We start from the raw sequence: 19,965 nt of genomic DNA on the forward strand, positions 1-19,965 counted from the left end.
CCCGAGATCATGACCTGAGCCAAAGGCAGACGCTTAACCAACTGAGCCACCCGGGCGCCCCTCAGCTCAGGTCTTGATCTCAGGGTTGTGAGTTCAAGCCCCATACTGGGGCTTAAAAAATGTTCTTAAGTTTTATTGATTTAAGTAATCTCTACACCCAACGTGGGGCCCGAACTCACAACCCGGAGTTCAAGAGACACATGCTCTTCCAATCGAGCCAGCCAGGTGCCCCTCTACAATTAAAATTCTTAACATAATCAGGAAAGAATAGTCTATTAAAAAGAAAAAATTCTTTACTATAATTGGGGTAAGTTCACTTGTCTGGTATCACAAGTATTCTTGTAAATGCTATGAGTGAGAAGGGTTATATAAAAGAGGATTTGCTCTTTTTTGATACTAGAAAAAGGGGTACATCATTGCTTAGACTATTGAAAAAGCAGTCCTAGGGGCACCGGGGTGGCTCAGTTGGCTGAGCATCTGACTCTTGATTTTGGCTCAGGTCATGATCTCAGGGTCATGAGCGAGCCCCATGTCTGGCTCTGAGCTCAGCACAGAGTCTGCTTGGGATTCTCTCCCTCTCCCTCTGCCCCTCCCCTGCTCTCAAATAACTAAATAAAATATTAAAAAAGGAAGGAAGGAAGGAAAAGGAAAGCAGTCCCAGGCATTATGGGGCTCACTGGGAGCTCCAGCCCCATGCCTGTGACAGGAAGCTCTGTAGGGTATACATTCTCAGTCTACCAAAGGAAACTCACCTGCTCTCCTTCCCAGAGGAAAAGTCAGTACTTGTTGAACCTTGCTTTTCTTGAACTTGGATAATTAATCCAGTTCTTGGTTCAGAGAGGATACTTTGAAAAAAAGAGAGAATCTCCTTTTCTTTTTTTTTTTTTTTAAAGATTTTATTTATTTGACAGAGAGAGACACAGAGAAGGAACACAAGCAGGGGGAGTGGGAGAGGGAGAAGCAGGCTTCCCGCCGAGCAGGGACCCCGATGCGGGGCTCGATCCCAGGCCATGACCTGAGCCGAAGGCAGATGCTTAACGTCTGAGCCACCCAGGCGCCCCTCTCCTTTTCTTTTAAAGGCTTTTTTTTTTTTTTAACAGAATTTTCTTACCTGTTTATTCATACTTAAGAAATGTCCAGATCATTATACCAGAATGTTGGGCTTTGAAGGAAGGGGTTGAGGAGTTATCTCAAAGACCGTCTAATGTCTGAAAAGCCTCCCAGGCGCCATTTACCTGTGAGAACACTCTGTGGTTCAAGGCGCGGCCCTGGGTCTACACTCTTCAGAAACTACTCTGACTTCTTGGCTCTCCTCCCTCATGGCCGACCGACACTAACCAGTTGACCAAGATGTGCATAGGGCCAGTTGTTTCTTCCTTTACCGAGAATGTGAAGGTCCCCTGCGTTCCGGGGAAGCCATCCCCGATCTCCCGAGAGGGCCCAGTTGCAATCCCAAGGTAACCTGGTGAGCAGGATATCCTAAGAAGAAGAGATGCCATCAATCATTCCATGAGTGTTCAAACTTAATAAAACACGAAGAGCAACAGCCCCTGGTCAAACGGCATGCTTCATCCTCACAACTTCACCATGAGAAAAATATTTGTCATCTTCCTTCTACTGATGAGAATACAAGGCAACGTATATAGCTCATGAACTCTGAGACGTACATTTTTTTCAGATGTGACTCTTCTGCAAACCAAGCGCATCTTGCAAGTGATTGTCAAACTCTGTAAAATACGGTTACTTTTTGTATATTCCTCCATCCAGTGTTTATTAAGTGTCCAGCCCACGCCCGGTAGTGTGCAAGTTGATGAGGATAGAACAGTGTATAAAGCAACCAAGCCCTCACGCTCCCTAAGTTTACAGTCTAGCTGGGGAGACCACAAATCAGGAAACAAATCAACAAAAGAGCCAGCTTGTGAGAGTTGCCGTGAAGGAAATAAGCCTGGAAAGGTGACAGAGTACCATACGGGCGGTAGGGACAGGGAAGACTGGGACTTGAGGTGACTCTCCGAGGAGTGACACTGGAGCTGAGACCTCAGAGCAGCCCATGGTCTTCCCGATGGGCTCTTGGGGGGCCAGGAGGTAGGTCCCTGCAGTCCTAGGGACTAGGGCCCCTGCTTGTGAGCAGCCTCAGCTGGGTCTCCTTGGAGGGCAGCCTGAGCAGCGTGCCCCATGCCCCATGGCCGCTGAGGTGCTCCCTACTCACTGCTCTACGTGGTATGCATACTCGATGAGTACACCCGAGGAGGTGCTCCAGCCCCTGGGTCCCTGCTTTAGTCCTGCAGGGCAGGGAGCAGTGCCCATCATGGACAAGGACACCGAGGAATACCCATGCCAGGTGCCCGGAAGGACTGATGCAACCCAAAACGCAGCCAATCAGGGTTGGGGACAAGGAGGCTCCCGGCGCAGACCTGCGTTTCTGTCTTCCTGTAGGGTACTTGTCTCCACTCTAGTATACGGATCCCTTTGGTGGTGACCCAGGCAGCCCCAGGAAGACTGCTCAGAAGCACGTGTGCATTTTACAAATTTGAGCAACATAATTATTTTTAAATACGCGACCTTGGGGAAGCTCCATTGGATTCAAAATCCACTCACCAAGAAAAAACAATGTTACATTTGTCAATGAGCGAAAGGGAAGAATTTTAAATACCTAACCTCAACGGGTATACTTGTTTGAAGGATTGAAAACAATGATTTTGCCTTTTTTATCACCTGCTGGTGTGAATGAAGTTTCTCAAGGATGAGATCATCAAGAATTTGAAGAGATCTGCATTATAAAGTCGTGATCAGGAATGGACAATGGCCATTTCAAGCATTAAACTGGATATAAAACATTCTGTCCACAGATACGAGCTCGATGTTTCCCATTGAAACCTTTGAAAACATTTTATTCGGGAGTTTGACACTAGTTTAATATCTTCTTTAAAATGGAATATTTTCAGGGTGCCTGGGTGGCTCAGTCGTTAAGCGTCTGCCTTCGGCTCCGGTCATGATCCCAGGGTCCTGTGATTGAGCCCTGCATCGGGCTCCCTGCTCGGCGGGGAGCCTGCTTCTCCCTCTCCCCTCCCCCTGCTTGTGTTCCTGCTCTCGCTGTCTCTCTGTCAAATAAATAAATAAAATCTTTAAAAAATAAATGAATACAATGGAATATTTTCTTATAGTGATTATGGAATATATAAAAATGTATAATGAAATTTTTAATCAAAGGCTCCAAATTCCCACTACTTCCCTTTGGTGTAACCTCTGCTGCAGCAGAGGATGGGGGGACAGAGACGGGGCCGTGGAGAGAGGCCACACAGGACGGGACTGTGAGGCCAGGAGAGAGGGGAGGAGAGGAGTAAGTGGGTCGGCCCAAGGACCTTTTCAGAGGGAGGACCCACAGGACCATGGTGGGGAGAAAGGGAGGCTCGAGGAGGATGCCCGGGCTTTCTGGTGTGAGCATCAGAGTAAATCACAAAGCGGTTCACTGGGTAAGACTGGATGGAAACAGTTTTGGGGAGAGGACTGGGATCCAAAGCCCCGGGACGGATTTTCCAATGAAGTGCAAACCGAGAGACTCTCTATATAAGAGATTTAATAGGCCTATCAACCATGTATTTGGCTCCTACCATACATACTGAAATATCTATCCATGAAATGATGTAGAAAGTCTGGGATTAGTTTCAAAATAATTCAAGTGGGAGAGGCAGGGGAAGTGAGTAGATGAAGCCCAAGACTGGTCACGAACAGCTGCTTTTTGAAGCTAGGTAATGGGTCCATGGGGGTTCAATTATACTTTCTTTCTGCTTTTGTCGTATCTTTGACAACTTCCACGGCACTGGCTGCTATCGATCCCCTGGTGAGGAGGGAGAGCAAATTAGGAAAGGCCCCCGAATGGGGGCTGGTGTGGGGGTGGCAGTGCTAGACCTGAGGAAGGACACAGACAAGCCCACCACTGTCCTAGACTTCACGTTCTTTGGGGGAACAGACAATAAACATGTAAACAAATATGACCATTTAAATCAAGATGCTGGAGAAACAGGGTGATAGGAGTGCGCGGGGGCCGCACCGGACTCGCCAGAAACAGCCACTCCGCCACAGCATCTGATGCCTCAGGAGCCAAGCAGATATTAATAGTGGTGCTTTTAAAATCCTTTCCATTCTACATTTTTTTACTTTTACTTATAAACAAGTCTAAATTAGTGGCTATGAGCATACTATTCTAGGGAAAGTGTTTTAACTTAAAAGCTCTTGCTCCCTCCGCCCCCCCCCCTTTTTTTAACTCCAGATTTGGAGGCCATGATTGGCCCAAGAATTTTAGAAGTAGAGCCAATTCTGGACTGAGCCCGGTGCCCCTTTAGCATCCCGTTTTTTGCCCTGGCAGCTCTCCTGCCCCGTCATTTGGACCCTAAAGCCTTCTTCTCTGGGCTACAGCTTTCTGTCATTCTTAGGGCTCCAGAGGACCTCCTTCCTGCTCCTCCTCTGAGTGCCACTTCCCTGTGCAAGACAATGCATGAGCCCCATGAGAACAGGACTGTTGCTTGTGTTGTTCACTGCTATAACCCCAGCACCCAGAATTGTGCCTAGCACACAGTTGTCACTCAATAAATATTCACTCAGGGGCGCCTGGGTGGCTCAGTTGGTTAAGCGACTGCCTTCGGCTCAGGTCATGATCCTGGAGTCCCGGGATCGAGTCCCACATCGGACTCCCTGCTCAGTAAGAGGACATAAATATTCACTAAGAGGACATCCTGAATCCACTAGGTAAGTAACCAGACACCCACGCAGGTGCTTATGGATTCCATCCTACAACCGAAATGAACTTGTGGCCTATCTTCGCAGGGATAAATAATACTTCCATTTTATAGACGGACGGCTGAGACCAGAACTTCACCGACAACAGTCTCTCCCTTCCTTAGAAATATTTTAAGCCAAAAATTGGAGCTATTGAAAAATCTAGCACGTAGAGGGAACATTACCTACGTCACTTTACATTTCGTGAAAATATAATGAATTTAATTGATGTAGAACAGCTTTCCTGGATAAATCCAACAACACGTATTTTGGTTTCCTGAAAAACAAAACAAAACAAAAAACCCAAGCGAAACAGAACTCTCCTTCTCCGCGGGCCGCCCAGCCTGGGATTCTTTGCATACGTGCTTTTAGGAGAGGCTTGCAGACTGCCCGCGTTCTGCACGGCCACCACCGACACTTAACATTCGTTAAATCATAACGACCCAGGAGGCCTGGAGTTTCCTGCTGCTCCTGGGTCTGTGCCTTCCTTAAGTGACCTTGGACGAATCTCTTCCCCCCTCGCGTCCGATGGCCGTACATCCGTTTCAGGCCACTGTTCATGACCGAGATGATCTACAAAAGCTTCAGGTTGCGCCCCGAGGGAGCGCCCTCCGCCGTCCGCCGGCTGTCCGCAGGACACGCGTCCTGGAAGCCTGCGCACGGTGGTGGAGCGTCGGCAGGACCCTGCGGGACCGGCCCAGGTACCCGAGGGCCACCGGAGCCCCGCGCCTCAAGGCAGCCGGCCCCAAGCCGCATTTCCCGCCTCGCCGCCGGCCGCCGGGGAGCTCGGCGGGAGCCGCGGCCACCGGGTCGCCCGCTCCGGCGGTGCCGGCGCACGGCGCTGCGGAGGCCCGGGCGGCCGGCGGCGGCCGCGCATTGTTGTCGGGCTCGCCGAGCACAGCCATCTTGCGTCAGGCGTCCGGCTCCGGCCCCGCGCCGCCACCTGCGGGGAAAGTTGCGCGCGGGCGGGCCGGGCGGCCCCGGGGCCCCGGCGGGCCGCGCGTCCCCGGGGGCGCCCCCGGCCGGCCGCGGCCTCCGCCCCGCCGCCGCCACTCGGGGCGCCCCCTCCCCCACCCCATCCCTCCCCCGCCGCCGCCCGCAGGCCGGGCGTTTACCGGCCGCGCCCGGGCCGCCGCCCCTCCCCCACCGCCCCTGGGCGCCCGGACCCCGGGCTCCGGGCGCGGGATGACGTGGGCGCAGCGGGGGAGGGGGTTGGGGGGCAGGACGGGCCGGGCGCGGGAGCCGGCCCCGGGGCGCGCGGGCGGGCGGGCGGGCCGACAGGCGGGCGGCCGGCCGTCGCGACGGGAGCCGGCGGCCCTCCGGCACGTCTTTTGTGTTTGTACACACTCCGCGCGAGGCGGCCGGGGGGAGGGAGCGGGCGGCGCGCGGGGGAGGGGCGAGCGCGCGCCAGCGAACGGGCGCGCGGGGGGAGGGGCGGGGGCGGGGCGTGAGCGGGGCGGGGGCGGGGCCGAGCCTTCCCTCCATTGTGTGTGATTGGCTGGCGCGCGGCGCGGGGGCGGGGCGGCGTGTGTTGGGGGATAGCCTCGGTGTCAGCCATCTTTCAATTGTGTTCGCAGCCGCCGCCGCGCCGCCGTCGCTCGCCAACGCCAGCGCCGCCTCTAGCTCGCCGAGCTCCAGCCGAAGGAGAAGGGGGGTAAGTTTCCCCGGCCACCCGCCTCCCCGGGACCGAGCCCCGCTCGCCGCCCGCCGCGGGGCCGGGCCCCGGCGCTGCGGGGACGGCCCCGCGGCCCCCCCGGGCTTGGCCCGCAAACTTTTTGGCCCCGAAATGGAGGTGAGGAGCGAGTTTCCCTCGGCCCGAGGCGGCGGCGGCGGCGGCTCTCCCCCGTCTCTCGCCGCCTCAGCCCAACAGCAGCCACCGCCGCGGCGCCGAGCCGCTCTCCCTCCTCCTCGCGCCCCGGGCTCCCCTTTCTTCGGCGAAATCCCGCCCGCCGCCCCTTCCCGGGACCCCAGACCCTCACCACGACCCGCGCGGGCCCCTTAACTGCCGCCCCCGGGCCCCGGGCCGCGGTTTTCGGGCGGGAAAGGGCTGGAAATCGCTGCCGCTTTCCACCCCGGGGTAACTCGCTTTTTGCTGCCTCCCCACAGTTGTTGCTAAGCTTCACCATCTTGTCTCTCTTCTCTGGTCACCGACCATATTTTCTCCCCCGTTTCTCTCTTCCCCGTTTCACAAACGGGGGAACGTTTTTCGCAGAGGGACATTTTTCTCTCCTTTTTTGGAGAAGCGGAAACTTGATGCATTTGAAATGCAAAAAAACTTTTGCATTTTGGAGGGCGGCACGTGGCAGGGGATCGGGGCATTTTGGAGCGTTTTGGTGTGTGGTGCGTCCGGGAGGCAGCGGATCGGCGGCGCGATTGTTTCCATTTTGCTGGGGTCTGGGAGCCGCGCGGGGCGGCGGGCGGGCCGCGGGGCGCGGGCCGGGCCCGAAAGTTTCCGCGGGCCGGGCGGCCGGGCTGCGGGCACTCGGGTGATGTCGCCGCGGAGCCCCCGCGGGCCGGACGCAGGGACGGGGCTTTGTGGACGGCCCTCCGCGGGAGCTGTCGGCCCCGTCGGCCCTCGAGAGCTATAGAGACGCGAACCCAGGGCTGCTGGCCGATATTTACGGAGATCTGTGCGCTGCCAGGCGCACTGGGGGGCAGCCGCGGGGGGGCGGGGGGGGGGCGAAAACCTTTTTTTTTTTTTTTTTTTTTTTAATGCCGATATTTGACTCGACCTTTCTGTGGTTTGTGGCTTCGGTGTTTTGACTTGTTCGTGGATCGGGTGTTTACAGACATACCTAGTTTCTGCTTTAATTAAAGAGATTGAAGCAGAGGCTGTTAGGGGTCTTTTTGTTTTGCCGTTTGTCGCTCAGATTTGGCATTTTGAGAGATGATTGGCGTTAATGCTAGCAATTTTCTAGTTATACAGTTTGTTTCAAGAAGTCCTATTGGGGGGTAGACGTAATTTGCACCCTTTCGAATTATACTACATTACGGACTTTTTTTTTTTTTTTTGTACTGGTCATAATTTCCAGATTTCCGGGGGTGGCGGTGATGGTAGTGGCAGAAAAACTTGGATGTTTGGTAGTTGCATATATGATGTTTGTTTTTTAATGCTGGTAGGTAAGTAAGGAGGTTTTTGTACCATGGCTCGTACAAAGCAGACTGCCCGCAAATCGACCGGTGGTAAAGCACCGAGGAAGCAACTGGCTACAAAAGCCGCTCGCAAGAGTGCGCCCTCTACTGGAGGGGTGAAGAAACCTCATCGTTACAGGTATTTAAAAAAAAAAAAAAAGAGGAAATAAAATAGTGGGACAAAGTCTGTCCAAGGAAGCAGTATTTGTGTAATATAACGCTAAGATGTATTATAAGCACACTTTTTGCTTTAGGGAAGCCGGTGTCTTTCCACTTTTGAATATTTACTAATCCTTGAAAAAATATATATATAAAATTTAGTGTTGGGTTTTATTGGAATATTTTACTTTGAAACTGCCCAGAGCCCAGAGGAGACAAATTGAATCACTAATAATGTTCATGGGATAGAGGGCGTTTTATTCAGTTGGTTACGTTAGTAATAGGTATTTTTTAAATAGTAAAGTGTTTTTAAAATACATTTCTGAGGACACTGTCACTTTCGGTAAAATGACAAGTTTTAATATTATTTTTATTTTACCAGTAACCAAGATGGGGGATGTCTTGTTTGAGTGAAGTTCTCATCCCTCATTTATTTGAATTGGTTTATTTCCTCCTCTTAGCACAGTGGGTTTTGAACTACCCTGAGCAGTGTTGTTAAGGGCATCTGCCATTAGAGGGCAGAAGTTGTCCATACTTAGCCTCTGCAAATGATTTTATAGTTACTCTAAAATAAAAGCTCATTCGATGGAAGAAAGTAAGTCAGACTTGAGGTACATTTTTTTCCCACAGTTACTTAGTAAAAAACAAAAAAGTGGGAGATGCACTGCACAGTTGTTAAGTGTTCAAATTCTGTCATCCCTGAGGGATGAGCAGTAGTCAAAATAAACGTACTCTGGGGAATCGAACTTAAATAGACCACAAGAGTAGTTTAAATGAGGCTCATTGGGTGGTGTTGGTAGGGCTTTTAGAAGAATTGAGGGTGCGGGTGGGAAGGAGTATGGTGCCAAGTGGAGAAGAGTCTGAATGAGGACTTTGATTAGTGGCCTAACACCCTCCCAAGTAATGATAACAAGTTATTGCCACATCTGTGTTATAGATGGAGATGAACGGGACTTGAATAAACTTCTTGCCAAGACTCTACTTTAATACCATACTTTTTGCTTTAAAGGTATTGTCGTTACTCTTGATAGGCTTGAATATTCACATCATAAATTGATAAGTGAAATTTTATACAGATGCTAAAGAATAGAAAATGAGCGGTTTATTTTTTGGAAAATGACTGCACTTCTTCAAAGCTAACTGCTTGTCCTTTTATGTTTTTTATATGGTGACCCTTTCCTTAATGTGGGTTTTTTATTGTTTCGTTTTTTTTAAGGCCTGGTACTGTGGCACTCCGTGAAATTAGACGTTATCAGAAGTCCACCGAACTTCTGATCCGCAAACTTCCTTTCCAGCGTCTGGTGCGAGAAATTGCTCAGGACTTCAAAACAGATCTGCGCTTCCAGAGTGCAGCTATTGGTGCTTTGCAGGTAAAGTGGCGGGTGGGAAAGGCTCTGTAAGAGGTGGCCACCCTGCTACGTACCGAGAACAATTCTAAATCTTTACTTGTGCTTACATAATTTAATTGTCACAAGCCTGTAAGGTGGATGATACCTTTACATCACCATTGAGATGGCAGAAAGGTTAAGTTGCTCAAGGTCATATACACAAAAATGTCATTTGAACCCACTTGGGTCACGGAGTCCTAATTTGAACCCATTTGATGCCAAAACCTAGTGCGCATTTCTGTGTACCATTTTTAAATTTTAAATGTTGCTTTGAGAACAATGCTTAAAGGGGAAAAGAACCCTGTTGTTCGTCTCTGGGTGCAGAGACATGTAATGCCCCTAATGGGACATTACAGAGACATGGGACTAAAGGTCTGTGTTGGTGATCAGCTTTAAGCAGTGACTGGCCGCTCTAAAAGGGTGTAGAATGAATGTCTTGCTGACTCTGAAGAGGCAGGTGCAAGCAGAGAGCACATAATGTCTGGGTTGGGAATAGGCTGTACTAAAGAATTGTGAATTGAGGTAAAAGAAGCACAGAGTAGTTAGGATTGGATGGGTGATAGGAAGAAAAGGTGTGCTTAAAGATTATACTGTACGTGTTAAGGGACAGGGATTTCAAGACTTGTAGTTAGCTAAAGAGGATTATGGATTTCCACTTAAATGGGAAACTGTTGAGTTTAATCTTAGCACCAGGGCGTCAGAACTCTGATAGTTTTAGAGGTGGTTGTGTATCTGAAGTACTGTGTTTTGCGCCAAGATTAAAACTTGAAATGCCCACAAAGAAGGTACTTGATTAGGTGTAAGGGTATAATTAAATCAGTTGGGAAAGTGTAACCTATTTTATAGAGTGTTTGGCATTCTTTAGATGAGTGAATCTCAAAGTGTGGTTATGACTGCCACCTCCGGTCAGAGCGTGGGGTTGGGAGTGATTCAAAATGCAGATTGCTAGGCACCACCGACCTGGATCAGAATCTCTGGTGGGGAGGGTCCACCATCTGCATGTACTCCATGGGGGGATTTTCCAGGTTGCTGTTGCCGAGCCGAGCCTTTGCTTTATATGTGAGGGAGATTTGATAGGTGGATTCTCTACTGAAGTGTAATTGGTTGAACTGTTTCTATGGTTAGTCTGAGCTTCATTTGATTGGTGGATTCCAGGAGTAGGCTTCCATTAGATTCTCAGTGAGTGGAAATTGCTGAAATTTCAAACTACTAAAATTTACGGTGCTGTGACTTAAAACTATTTTCTCTTTTAATCATTGATTGTCTTGAGGTCTCATGGATTACTACAATTGCAAATCACGTTTTACCCACTGTGTTGTTAACTACAGAGACATCACTGAGCTTGACAGGCGTTTGATTCAGAGCTGCTAGTTCTGTTTTCTGGTTAGCCCAACTCTGCTTCAAGAGCACGTTATCCTTGGGAGTCCCACATGCTTGAGCTCACCTGTCAGTGGTGGGCCTTGTAAATTGAAATGACTAAACAATCTGGGTAGAAGACAGCACTGTCTTTTTAATTCATGTCTAAACTCCCATTGTCCCTGTGACTAAGGGGTGTGTCTTACATTAAGTGTGGTTGTGTTGGTTTGAAGCAGAATGTTTGCCCCTGCTGCCTGTGGTACTCCAGCAGTTAGACAGTTCTTTACTGGAAAGTGGAATCTTTGATTCAGTTTTTTGTGTATGTGTTTTTGTATATGTACGCTTCAGGTCTCGTAAAGACCTGGAGATGGAGAATTTGCTAATGGAAATAAAGTAATAGAAGAGAGCGGTTAAAACAAAATGCCAGAGGTCACTGTGTTTCTGGCTCTAGAATCACACAGTTGACGAGTTTCCTGACAGCGCTAAATGAGAAGGGCGGTGGTGCAGGAGCAGGGTAGGGAGATAGTCTGGCTCTGCCGGGAGATACTCGGGAGTTGACGAACTTCAAATTTAACCTTTGCCTTTAACGTCTTGAGAGTTTGGACTAAGGTATCCTTGTGTTAAAAATACAGACCTCGGTGTTTTGAAATGGTGGAAGAACCAGACCTTGAATATACTCAAGATGCTGTAAATGAGCCTTTCCTTGTAGTTGTGAGATGTTTTTTCTTTTGCCGTTATCTCAAAATGATGTTTGTTGGGTGTACATTTACGTGGCAGTCTTTAATTCCCATTACAGCCTTAATGTTTAGGAGACCTTAGGGCCTGTGGGACAGAATTAGAAATACGGTCATGGTTCAATCCCCTGGGAGTATCCAGTACTCCCCCAGAGCTGACCAGACATGAACCTGTAAAACCAGCATTAGCCGGTTTCTAAGATGGCAGTAAGAGCCCCACATGCCCCGTCGGACCAGGACCAGGGTGCCTAGATCCTACCACTCTTTTTTTTTTTTAAGATTTTATTTATTCATTCGAGATACAGAGAGAGAGAGAGCACGAGCAGAGGGAGAAGCAGGCTCCCCACTGAGCCAGGAGCCAGACGTGGGGCTCCATCCCAGGACCCTGGGATCATGACCCAAGCCGAAGGCAGACACTTAACCATCTGAGCCAGCCAGGCACCCCAAGATCCTACCACTCTTACGTGGTCTCAGAGTCACAGGGCCTGGGGCGCCTGGGTGGCTCATTTGGTTAAGCGTCTGCCTTTGGCTCGGGTCATGATCCCAGGGTCCTGGGATCGAGCCCCACATCGGGCTCCCTGCTCGGCGGGAAGCCTGCTTCTCCCTCTCCCACTCCCCTTGCTTGTGTTCCCTCTCTCGCTGTGTCAAATAAATAAATAAAATCTTAAAAAAAAAAAATCACAGGGCCTGTTGTTGGCTTGTCCGTGTAGCGGCTCATAGTGCTTGGTTTGGCAAAAGCATTCCAGATGTGCATCATCGTGAGATGATGTTGGGTGGAACAAAATTAAACTGGTATCTTTCCTGAGGAGCATCAGTTGTAGTATCTGATGTGCATTATGAACCCCTTAGAGCAGGCTACAGTATGCCATGTTTTCCAAACTTTTTACCCATTTCTTAGAATATCCTAAGAATGAATCCCTGGATAAGGTCTTTGGCTTTTAATACATTTCTTTGGAATGTTTGCATGGAAATGATGCAAAGTTAAATAGGGTTAGATTTTTAAAAATAAATACTTGTTGATCATCATGAGACTATTAAGTAACTTATATTAAAAGGTGGCTGATGTACAGGGCCGTGAGTACCAAGGAATTAGGAGAAGTTCACAGCTACCTGCACTTGGGAGCCAGGGCTAAGAGAAGCACTTGCTTTCTCCTGCACGGAAGTCTTGAGCTAGGCTTTAATGGGTAAATAAGATTTGAACTCTTAACAAATTCAGCAGAAAAAACATGTAGGGGGTGGTAAAATTTGGATGACACAAATTTTTATAGAAGAGAGACATGCAGCAAAAAAGATGAAGGTACAAATGTGCAGAAAGTAATTTTTCCATACGATGAACTAATGTGAATCATTTGAATTAATTGTTGCTGTGTTAATGCTTTGAAAAGCAAATCTGGCTGTTCCCATCTACATATAAATCTCAGGAGTTTTATTGCAAAATCATGTTTGTGAAAAGCAAATCTGGCTGTTCCCATCTACGTATCTTGTGTATCGTGTAGCATACGTGGCTTTAATTGCTCAAGTATTTGGTGCGTTATCATTGCCTAGAGATGCCAAAATGGAAAGTTGTTATTAGGACAAAAATAGCAACTATAAAAATCTGTTTTTTTCTGAGTATCTTGAACAGAGAAGTAGCTTCCCTGTAGAGGAGGAGACAGGGCCGAATAACCTCTCATTTCGTGCTCCGCCTCCAGTAGAACAGCTGGGCTGATGCCTGGGCTGGTAACACAGATTCTTCATTCCAGAATGAGTAAGCAGATGTTCCAGCTTCGACTAAAGGATGCTTCAACTTTCCACAGCTGTAAGATAGACGAACAATTGAGTTAAGAGTTAATTATAAGTAGAAGCTCCTCTTTTTGCTTTTCCCATGCCAGATGTCCAGGAAGAGTCCCTACAGCTGGCACTTGGTGAGCGCTGGTGGGGATAAGAGGATGCCTTCAAGGAATCTTAAAGTGTAATGGGAAAAACTAGAGGGATTGATATTAATACTAGAGGGATCGATATTAATACTAGAGGGTAAAAGGTCATTACAGATAGGGGTGCACAGAGGAAGGTACGCCTGGGAGGGGGCACATCTAGGCCAAATAGGTCAAAGTCTGTCAGTAAGACACTGATCTAGTGTGTTCTGGGACCCATAGTCCTCTCGTGTGATCAGACTGGGGTTTCAAAGGAAAGGTAGACGGGGACTGTGTGATGGGAGCCAGTGGTCAGCTATTTTGGATTATTGGCAAGGCAGGGGTTCAAGCAGATACTGGAGTGTGACTGGGGTTCAGACTAAGGAGGACCCTGGCAAGGAGGAGGGAGTATTAGTTTGGATTGGATATATGATTCCATTTATCATTGAAAGGATAAGGGAGGATCTTCAAGCTTAAATGGGATTTCTTGGATTAAGTTGGATCTACTTTTAAGACATTTCAGTTTATAAGAAATCACATGTTAAACTTTAGGAAAGTCAAAACTTTCTTAGTAATGAAGTAATCTGACTTCTGTGTAATTGGATGAAGATTTCCAAATGAGCTTTTCTCTGTTCATCACCATCTGCGGGACAAAGCTGAAAGGCCGTTTCCGTGGAAGCATTCAGCAAAACAGTCAACGTCACCTGAAGTAGGTTTTCAAAGGGTTCAGAAACCCACATCATTTTCACCGATGCAGATACATCTTAAATGTTGGTCATAACACCATTAATAGTTTTTTCTCGTTCCTTTGCAGGAGGCAAGTGAGGCCTATCTGGTGGGCCTCTTTGAAGACACCAACCTGTGTGCTATCCATGCCAAACGTGTCACAATTATGCCAAAAGACATCCAGCTAGCGCGCCGCATACGTGGAGAACGTGCTTAAGAATCCACTATGATGGAAAACATTTCATTCTTTAAAAAAAAAAAAAAATTTCTCTTCTTCCTGTTATTGGTAGTTCTGAACGTTAGATATTTTTTTTCCATGGGGTCAAAAGGTACCTAAGTATATGATTGCAAGTGGAAAAATAGGGGACAGAAATCAGGTATTGGCAGGTTTTCCATTGTCATTTGTGTGTGAATTTTTAATATAAATGCGGGGACATAAAGCATTAATGCAAGTCAAAATGTTTCAGTGAACACGTTTCAGCAGTTCAACTTTATAACAATTATAAATAAACCTGTTAAATTTTTCTGGACAATGCCAGCATTTGGATTTTTTTAAAACAAGTAAATTTCTTATTGACGGCAACTAAATGGTGTTTGTAGCATTTTTATCATACAGTAGATCCATCCATTCGCTATACTTTTCTAACTGAGTTGTCCTACATGCAAGTACATGTTTTTAATGTTGTCTGTCTTCTGTGCTGTTCCTGTAAGTTTGCTATTAAAATACATTAAACTATACCTGCTTTTGGTCTTTATTTTCCACCTTAGCCGTAGAGTTGAGCCACTTGATGATATCCGTATTAAAAATCATTTTAGTGTCAAGTGTTTTGTCACCTTACATCTGCGATGAGGCCGTTGCGAGATGGGGAAAGGAGAAGTTTTGTGTGGGAAGGAAACCAGAGCTCTTCTGGCTTTCATCCTGATTTAAAATGGGCAGAGACTGGGGGCGCCCGGCCAGCTCCGTCGTAAGAGCATGTGACTCTTGATCTTGGGGTCATGAGTTCGAGCCTCACTTCGGTTGCAGAGATGACTTAAGAACTTTTTAAAACAAAATAAAATTTGCAGAGAGTCTGTGAAAACCAGATCTCAACTCTTCGGATATGTTGTATTATAAACCAATCGTTCCCGATCCTAGCCGGCCAACAGAATCGCATGGAAGTAAAACTATTTAACAATCTTTGTAAGTAGTGAAGGTACGTTTATAAACATTACTACGCTATTAAACTTTGTTCAGTGGTAATTTAAATGCAAGTGTAACAACAGTCTTAAGCTTAAAAATTCGTGCGTTGGAGATTGGGCTCTTTCAAGATGCTGTGTGAACCCTGAAGTTACTGATCAAGCACCAACAGTTAACTCTTAGCACTGTTTTGTTTAGCATTGGAATCATAAGTGTGAAATGGGGGTAATAAGCCTTTTAAAGCCTGTAACCCATCCCTAATGGACTGACATTAGTTGTCACATTCGAGTTTGTGAAGCTACTCTAGAAGTAAAATTAGGTAGTCGATGGGCCGAGAACTCGCAGTCAATAAGGTAGAACATTGGGCTTCTGTTCTTCCTGCTCGCGAGCTCTTTTTTAACTGTAACTTCATTTTTTTATATTCTCCATCAAAAATCACTTAATGAGAGAATTATGAAATTCGTTTTAGAGCCTGTTTTCTGATTTCTTGACATGGGATCATAGTTTTTAGTGCAATCCTTTGCGTAAACTTCAGGCACTGGTATTAACACCTGGAAGAATTGGCCAGGGTATTCGTTATAATACAAGCTACGGAAAGCCAGGTTTTTGTTTTAAGTAAGCTCGAACCCATGAGCCCGAGATCAAGAGTCACATGCCCCACTGAGCCAGCCAGGCTGCCCCCCAAAAGCCAGTTTTTCATGAATTTCCCCAGTTCAGGCTTTGCAGTGCAAAGGGACAGATGGTAGGGCCTGTTCATGAAAACTTAACTAGGGAAAGTGGATGTCTCCAGTAGGGTGGAAGTTAGCTGTTTACAAATAGGGGATGCCATCCTTCGAATTAAAATCCCTTAGAATCTCTACTAAATTTTGCTCTAAAACTTCGTGAACTAAAAAAGCATGTTTCTATTTTTGTGTTTCCCCATGAGATGGGTATGGTAACAATTCACTTTAAACAAGTGTGGAGTATATAACTGCTCACTGTTGAGGTACTAACACAAAATACGTTGTATATGACAAAATGGAACATTTAGGGGAAAAGATGTGGGTAAAATAGATGAAGTTGGCACTCTCCGTACACAGATGTCTGGCCATTGTAATGCACTTGTCTCAATATTCTGTGGTCTGTCAATATTTGATGTGTATTCTATTCCTATGAAGTAGGTGATTCGTTTCTACTCAAAAATAAGGCAGTGAAACTTGGGGGGGATTCTTAATGGGCAGTTATATGCTATGTGCATAGTAGTTTTTGTTTTATTTCAAGTTTTGATTTAAATATATGCCTAGTAGCTTTGAGTTCAGGGCTATTCTAGGACTCTTGGATGTAAGTGATCTGTCACCCCCTTGACCCCTGGGTCAGTTTTTGAAAAACTGTCACTGATGACAGGCTGATAATCCTGTTCCCCAATATGCTTTGGAATTATTACTTGACAAGCCTACCCAGGAAGAGTCTGGTGAATTGGATTTGGGCCCAAAGTGAAAAGTAGGGGCTGTGGCTTACCTCACCACTCTTGGTTAAGTGCAGTCTTCAACATCTTCAGCAGGGTAACCCACTTTTGAATACTAAAGTAACTTAGGAAAACAGCCAGTTAACACCTCTTAAGCTTCCAGAAAATGTTCCTAAAGTTGTTAGAAGAAAAACCCTACAAGATTATATGGTAAGATAAAAATAATTTTAGGTAAGTAGGTCTTGGGAAATCAGGACTACTTTAGCTAGAAGAACTTTTCGGAAGGAATTTGGAGACTTCATTCTCAAGCAAATGGAGGGACTCTCGCCTGGCTTATACCTGGCTTATACCGTTAGGTGAGTGAACACTTGGAAATGCCCAAGCTCTTTTCCCTTCCAATCTTGACAGCCTAAAATCTGAGAGGAAATAAATTCAAATGTGCAAATTTGAACATAATCAAGGATCTGCTAGATGCTGAGGACGTAAAGGCATAAAGATGCTCCAAGTCCAACTTCTCGACCCTGTGAGGTGGGTGCCCTCAGAGACTGATTCTACCCATGAAGAAACTTGGCCACGGCCACCCAGTTCACGGAGGAGATAGACTTTGTTTTCCAGTGGACTAAACCCGGGGCCTTGCTCTAATTCCCATGCTCGGAGAGTGATAAAAGAGTCACTGATTTTGCTGGGAGTGCCAGAAGTGAAGGCAAGTCTTGACCATGGAAAGAGAAAAAAGAACACTGGGAATGAGGAGGGGCAGACTATAGAAATCACGAGAAAACCCTCTGCCTGTCTCCACCTGTTCAGTCTCGAGCAACCCCCTTTAATTTCTCCCTCTCCCCACCTCCATTAAATCCTGTTGACTCTTAGCTCTAAAGAAGTGCATCCAAAACTTTGTGCTGAACACCTCTAGCGTTCTTGCCCGGGCTGCCCCCTTCCCCCGGGACACCCCACATCAGTCTGCAGCCACCCCGTTCTTCCTCCCTTGGGCCCCTTCCCACAGCCTCAGGAGAAATGCTTCTAAAACAAATCCTTTCAGGTCATACCCCCAACCGCACACTGAATCACATCTAAACTCCTTGGCTCGTGAGGTCCTGTGTGACGGCCTCGCCAGGCTTTCCTCCGTCCACCTCTTACTAAGCTGCAGCCAAACCCTCTGCCCACATGCCTTTTGTCACATCCTTGGCTTTATTTCCTTCGAATCTATCCAAATCTGAAATGACGTTGGCTTTTTTACTGACGACCTCCACTAGAATGTGCTAGAACAGGGGTTCGCCGTATTTTCCACCGCGGCCCCAGTGGTGGTGCATAGTAAACCCGAATAACGATCCGTTGGGAGTCATGCTAGAATGAATGTTCCTGCTTTCCTTCCGACTTTAACACTGAAGCCTCTATAACCTTAATAGATGGGACCCGATTTGTTATTTTGAGGATGAAGTGAAAATAGATGTGAAAACCCAAGGCCTGACACATAATAGTAAATGCTGGAGTAGAATGATAAGTTCTGATAAAGTAAACCTGCATCCATACCGTTCCTTGCAAAGTTGTAAAGAAAAATCTGGCCCCCAACTTCCAACAGTTGGTTCGCAAGCCTCCCGGGAGCCTCCGACTGTAATCCAAAAACCAGCCCCCCTACTCAGAGGACAGGGAGAGACGAAAGAAAGGCAGGCCTAGCAGGTTGGCAGGCGGCAGGTTGAACAAGCACAGGGAACGGACCTACCAAGCTTGTCTTGGGGGCTGCAAGATGGTGGATCCCCATACCCACCCGCCACATCCTCACCGTTCATGGGCCTCACTGGGGTTTGGTCATGCCCCCCCCCCGCGATGGTGCCAGCATCACATCACTGTCTCAAGGCCATCCTTGAGGCCGGGGGGAGCTTCTGGGAGCAGGGAAGACAAGCAGAACCCACCTTCCAAGGACAGGAGAGGGGTTGAGAAGCCTGTCCAGTTCATGGGCCAACTAGAAGTCACATCCTCTGGACCTTCCCCAGGACTGATCTTTCCAAGCAGGCAATTTTTATTAGGTCCCCACTGGATAATGCTCTTCTTATGCCATTAAGCCTTGGTCCCTAAATGAAATAGGATCAGGTGGGCATACCTTTACCATTGATAAAGGGAGTCAAATCAATAGCGTTAGTGGTGAAACCCTAGGTAAGAGGCATTCTCTTAAAGTCGTTGTGAAGACTTCTTCACCACTGTTTTTAAACGTGTTTTGGAAAGTTCTAGGCAACAAGAAAATATATTTTTTAAAAAAGGAAATAATTAGGGCGCCTGGGTGGCTCAGTTGGTTAAGCGACTGCCTTTGGCTTTGGTCATGATCCTGAAGTCCTGGGATCGAGCCCCGCATCAGGCTCCCTGCTCAATGGGGAGTCTGCTTCTCTCTCTCTCCCTTTGCTCCTTCACCATGCTGTGCTCTCTCTCTCTCTCTCTCAAATAAATAAAATCTTAAAAGAAAAAAAAAGGAAGTAATTATTTGCAGCATAGCTTCATGCTTAAGAGTTAGGCTCTGGAGGGGAGCCTGGCTGGCTCCGTCGGAACCTGCGACTCTTGGCCTCAGGGTTGTGCCTTTCATTTAAAATATTTTCTGGGACACCTGGGTGGCTCAGTCAGTCGAGTGTCTGCCTTTGGCTCGAGTCATGATCCCAGGGTCCTGGGGAGCAAGTCTGGTGTGTGCAGACCAAGCAGGGAGCGGGTGTGGCTGCCGAGACCCGCAGAGCAATGGGAGGTGTGACAGGAGCCGGATCTGGGGGCTGGCAGGAGCTTCGCAGTGGACGTGCTGAGGCTGAGATGCGTATGAGCTTTCACTGGAGATTTCAGGGAGATTGTTGGATAGGAGCCTGGGGTCTAGGAAGGAGGTCTGGGCTGGAGAGCAGAATTTAGAAGTCACCAGCAAAGACACGGTCTTAAAGCCAAGAAGCTAGATGAGGTCACCAAGGGAGCAGGGGTAGCTAGAGAAGAGCTCCAAAGACTGAGGCACTCAACATTGACTTCAGAGCCCCGAAGGAGCCTGACCAGGAGAGCCAGGCATATATGGAGTCTGGAAGCCAAAAGAAGAAAGTGCTCCAAGGAAGAGAGGCAGCGGCCACTCTCAGATACGACCAGATCAAGTAGAGTAAGGTCTGAGAGTTGCCCACTGGAACTGGCAACATGGGGGTCACTGTGGTCTTGATTCAGGGGCTCAAGA

The 19,965-nt window shown here is 47.7% G+C and overlaps 1 protein-coding gene and 1 long non-coding RNA gene across 3 annotated transcripts; one reads left to right on the forward strand and one right to left on the reverse strand.

Annotated features, from left to right (window-relative positions):
* Positions 1-2,870: 2,870 nt before the first annotated feature.
* LOC118551942 (uncharacterized) lies at positions 2,871-6,097 on the reverse strand. 2 transcript variants are annotated; one of them, XR_013449801.1, is made up of 3 exons: positions 4,962-5,820; positions 3,621-3,838; positions 2,871-3,101 (listed from the first exon to the last, which is right to left on the reverse strand). It is a non-coding gene; the product is annotated as an uncharacterized LOC118551942 (long non-coding RNA). The 2 variants fall into 2 exon arrangements; XR_004925303.2 differs by lacking the exon at positions 2,871-3,101 and having other exon boundaries at positions 3,558-3,838; positions 4,962-6,097.
* A 189-nt stretch (positions 6,098-6,286) lies between these two features.
* On the forward strand, positions 6,287-14,901 carry H3-3A (H3.3 histone A). Its single transcript, XM_036118073.2, has 4 exons — positions 6,287-6,430; positions 7,897-8,047; positions 9,284-9,437; positions 14,252-14,901. Exons 2-4 carry the CDS (start codon positions 7,920-7,922, stop codon positions 14,378-14,380), a joined length of 411 nt encoding a protein of 136 aa, XP_035973966.1. The 5' UTR covers positions 6,287-6,430; positions 7,897-7,919; the 3' UTR covers positions 14,381-14,901.
* Positions 14,902-19,965: the final 5,064 nt, after the last annotated feature.

This window comes from Halichoerus grypus, chromosome 7 (genome assembly GCF_964656455.1).
Source record: "Halichoerus grypus chromosome 7, mHalGry1.hap1.1, whole genome shotgun sequence".
NCBI classification, from domain to species: Eukaryota; Metazoa; Chordata; class Mammalia; order Carnivora; family Phocidae; genus Halichoerus; species Halichoerus grypus.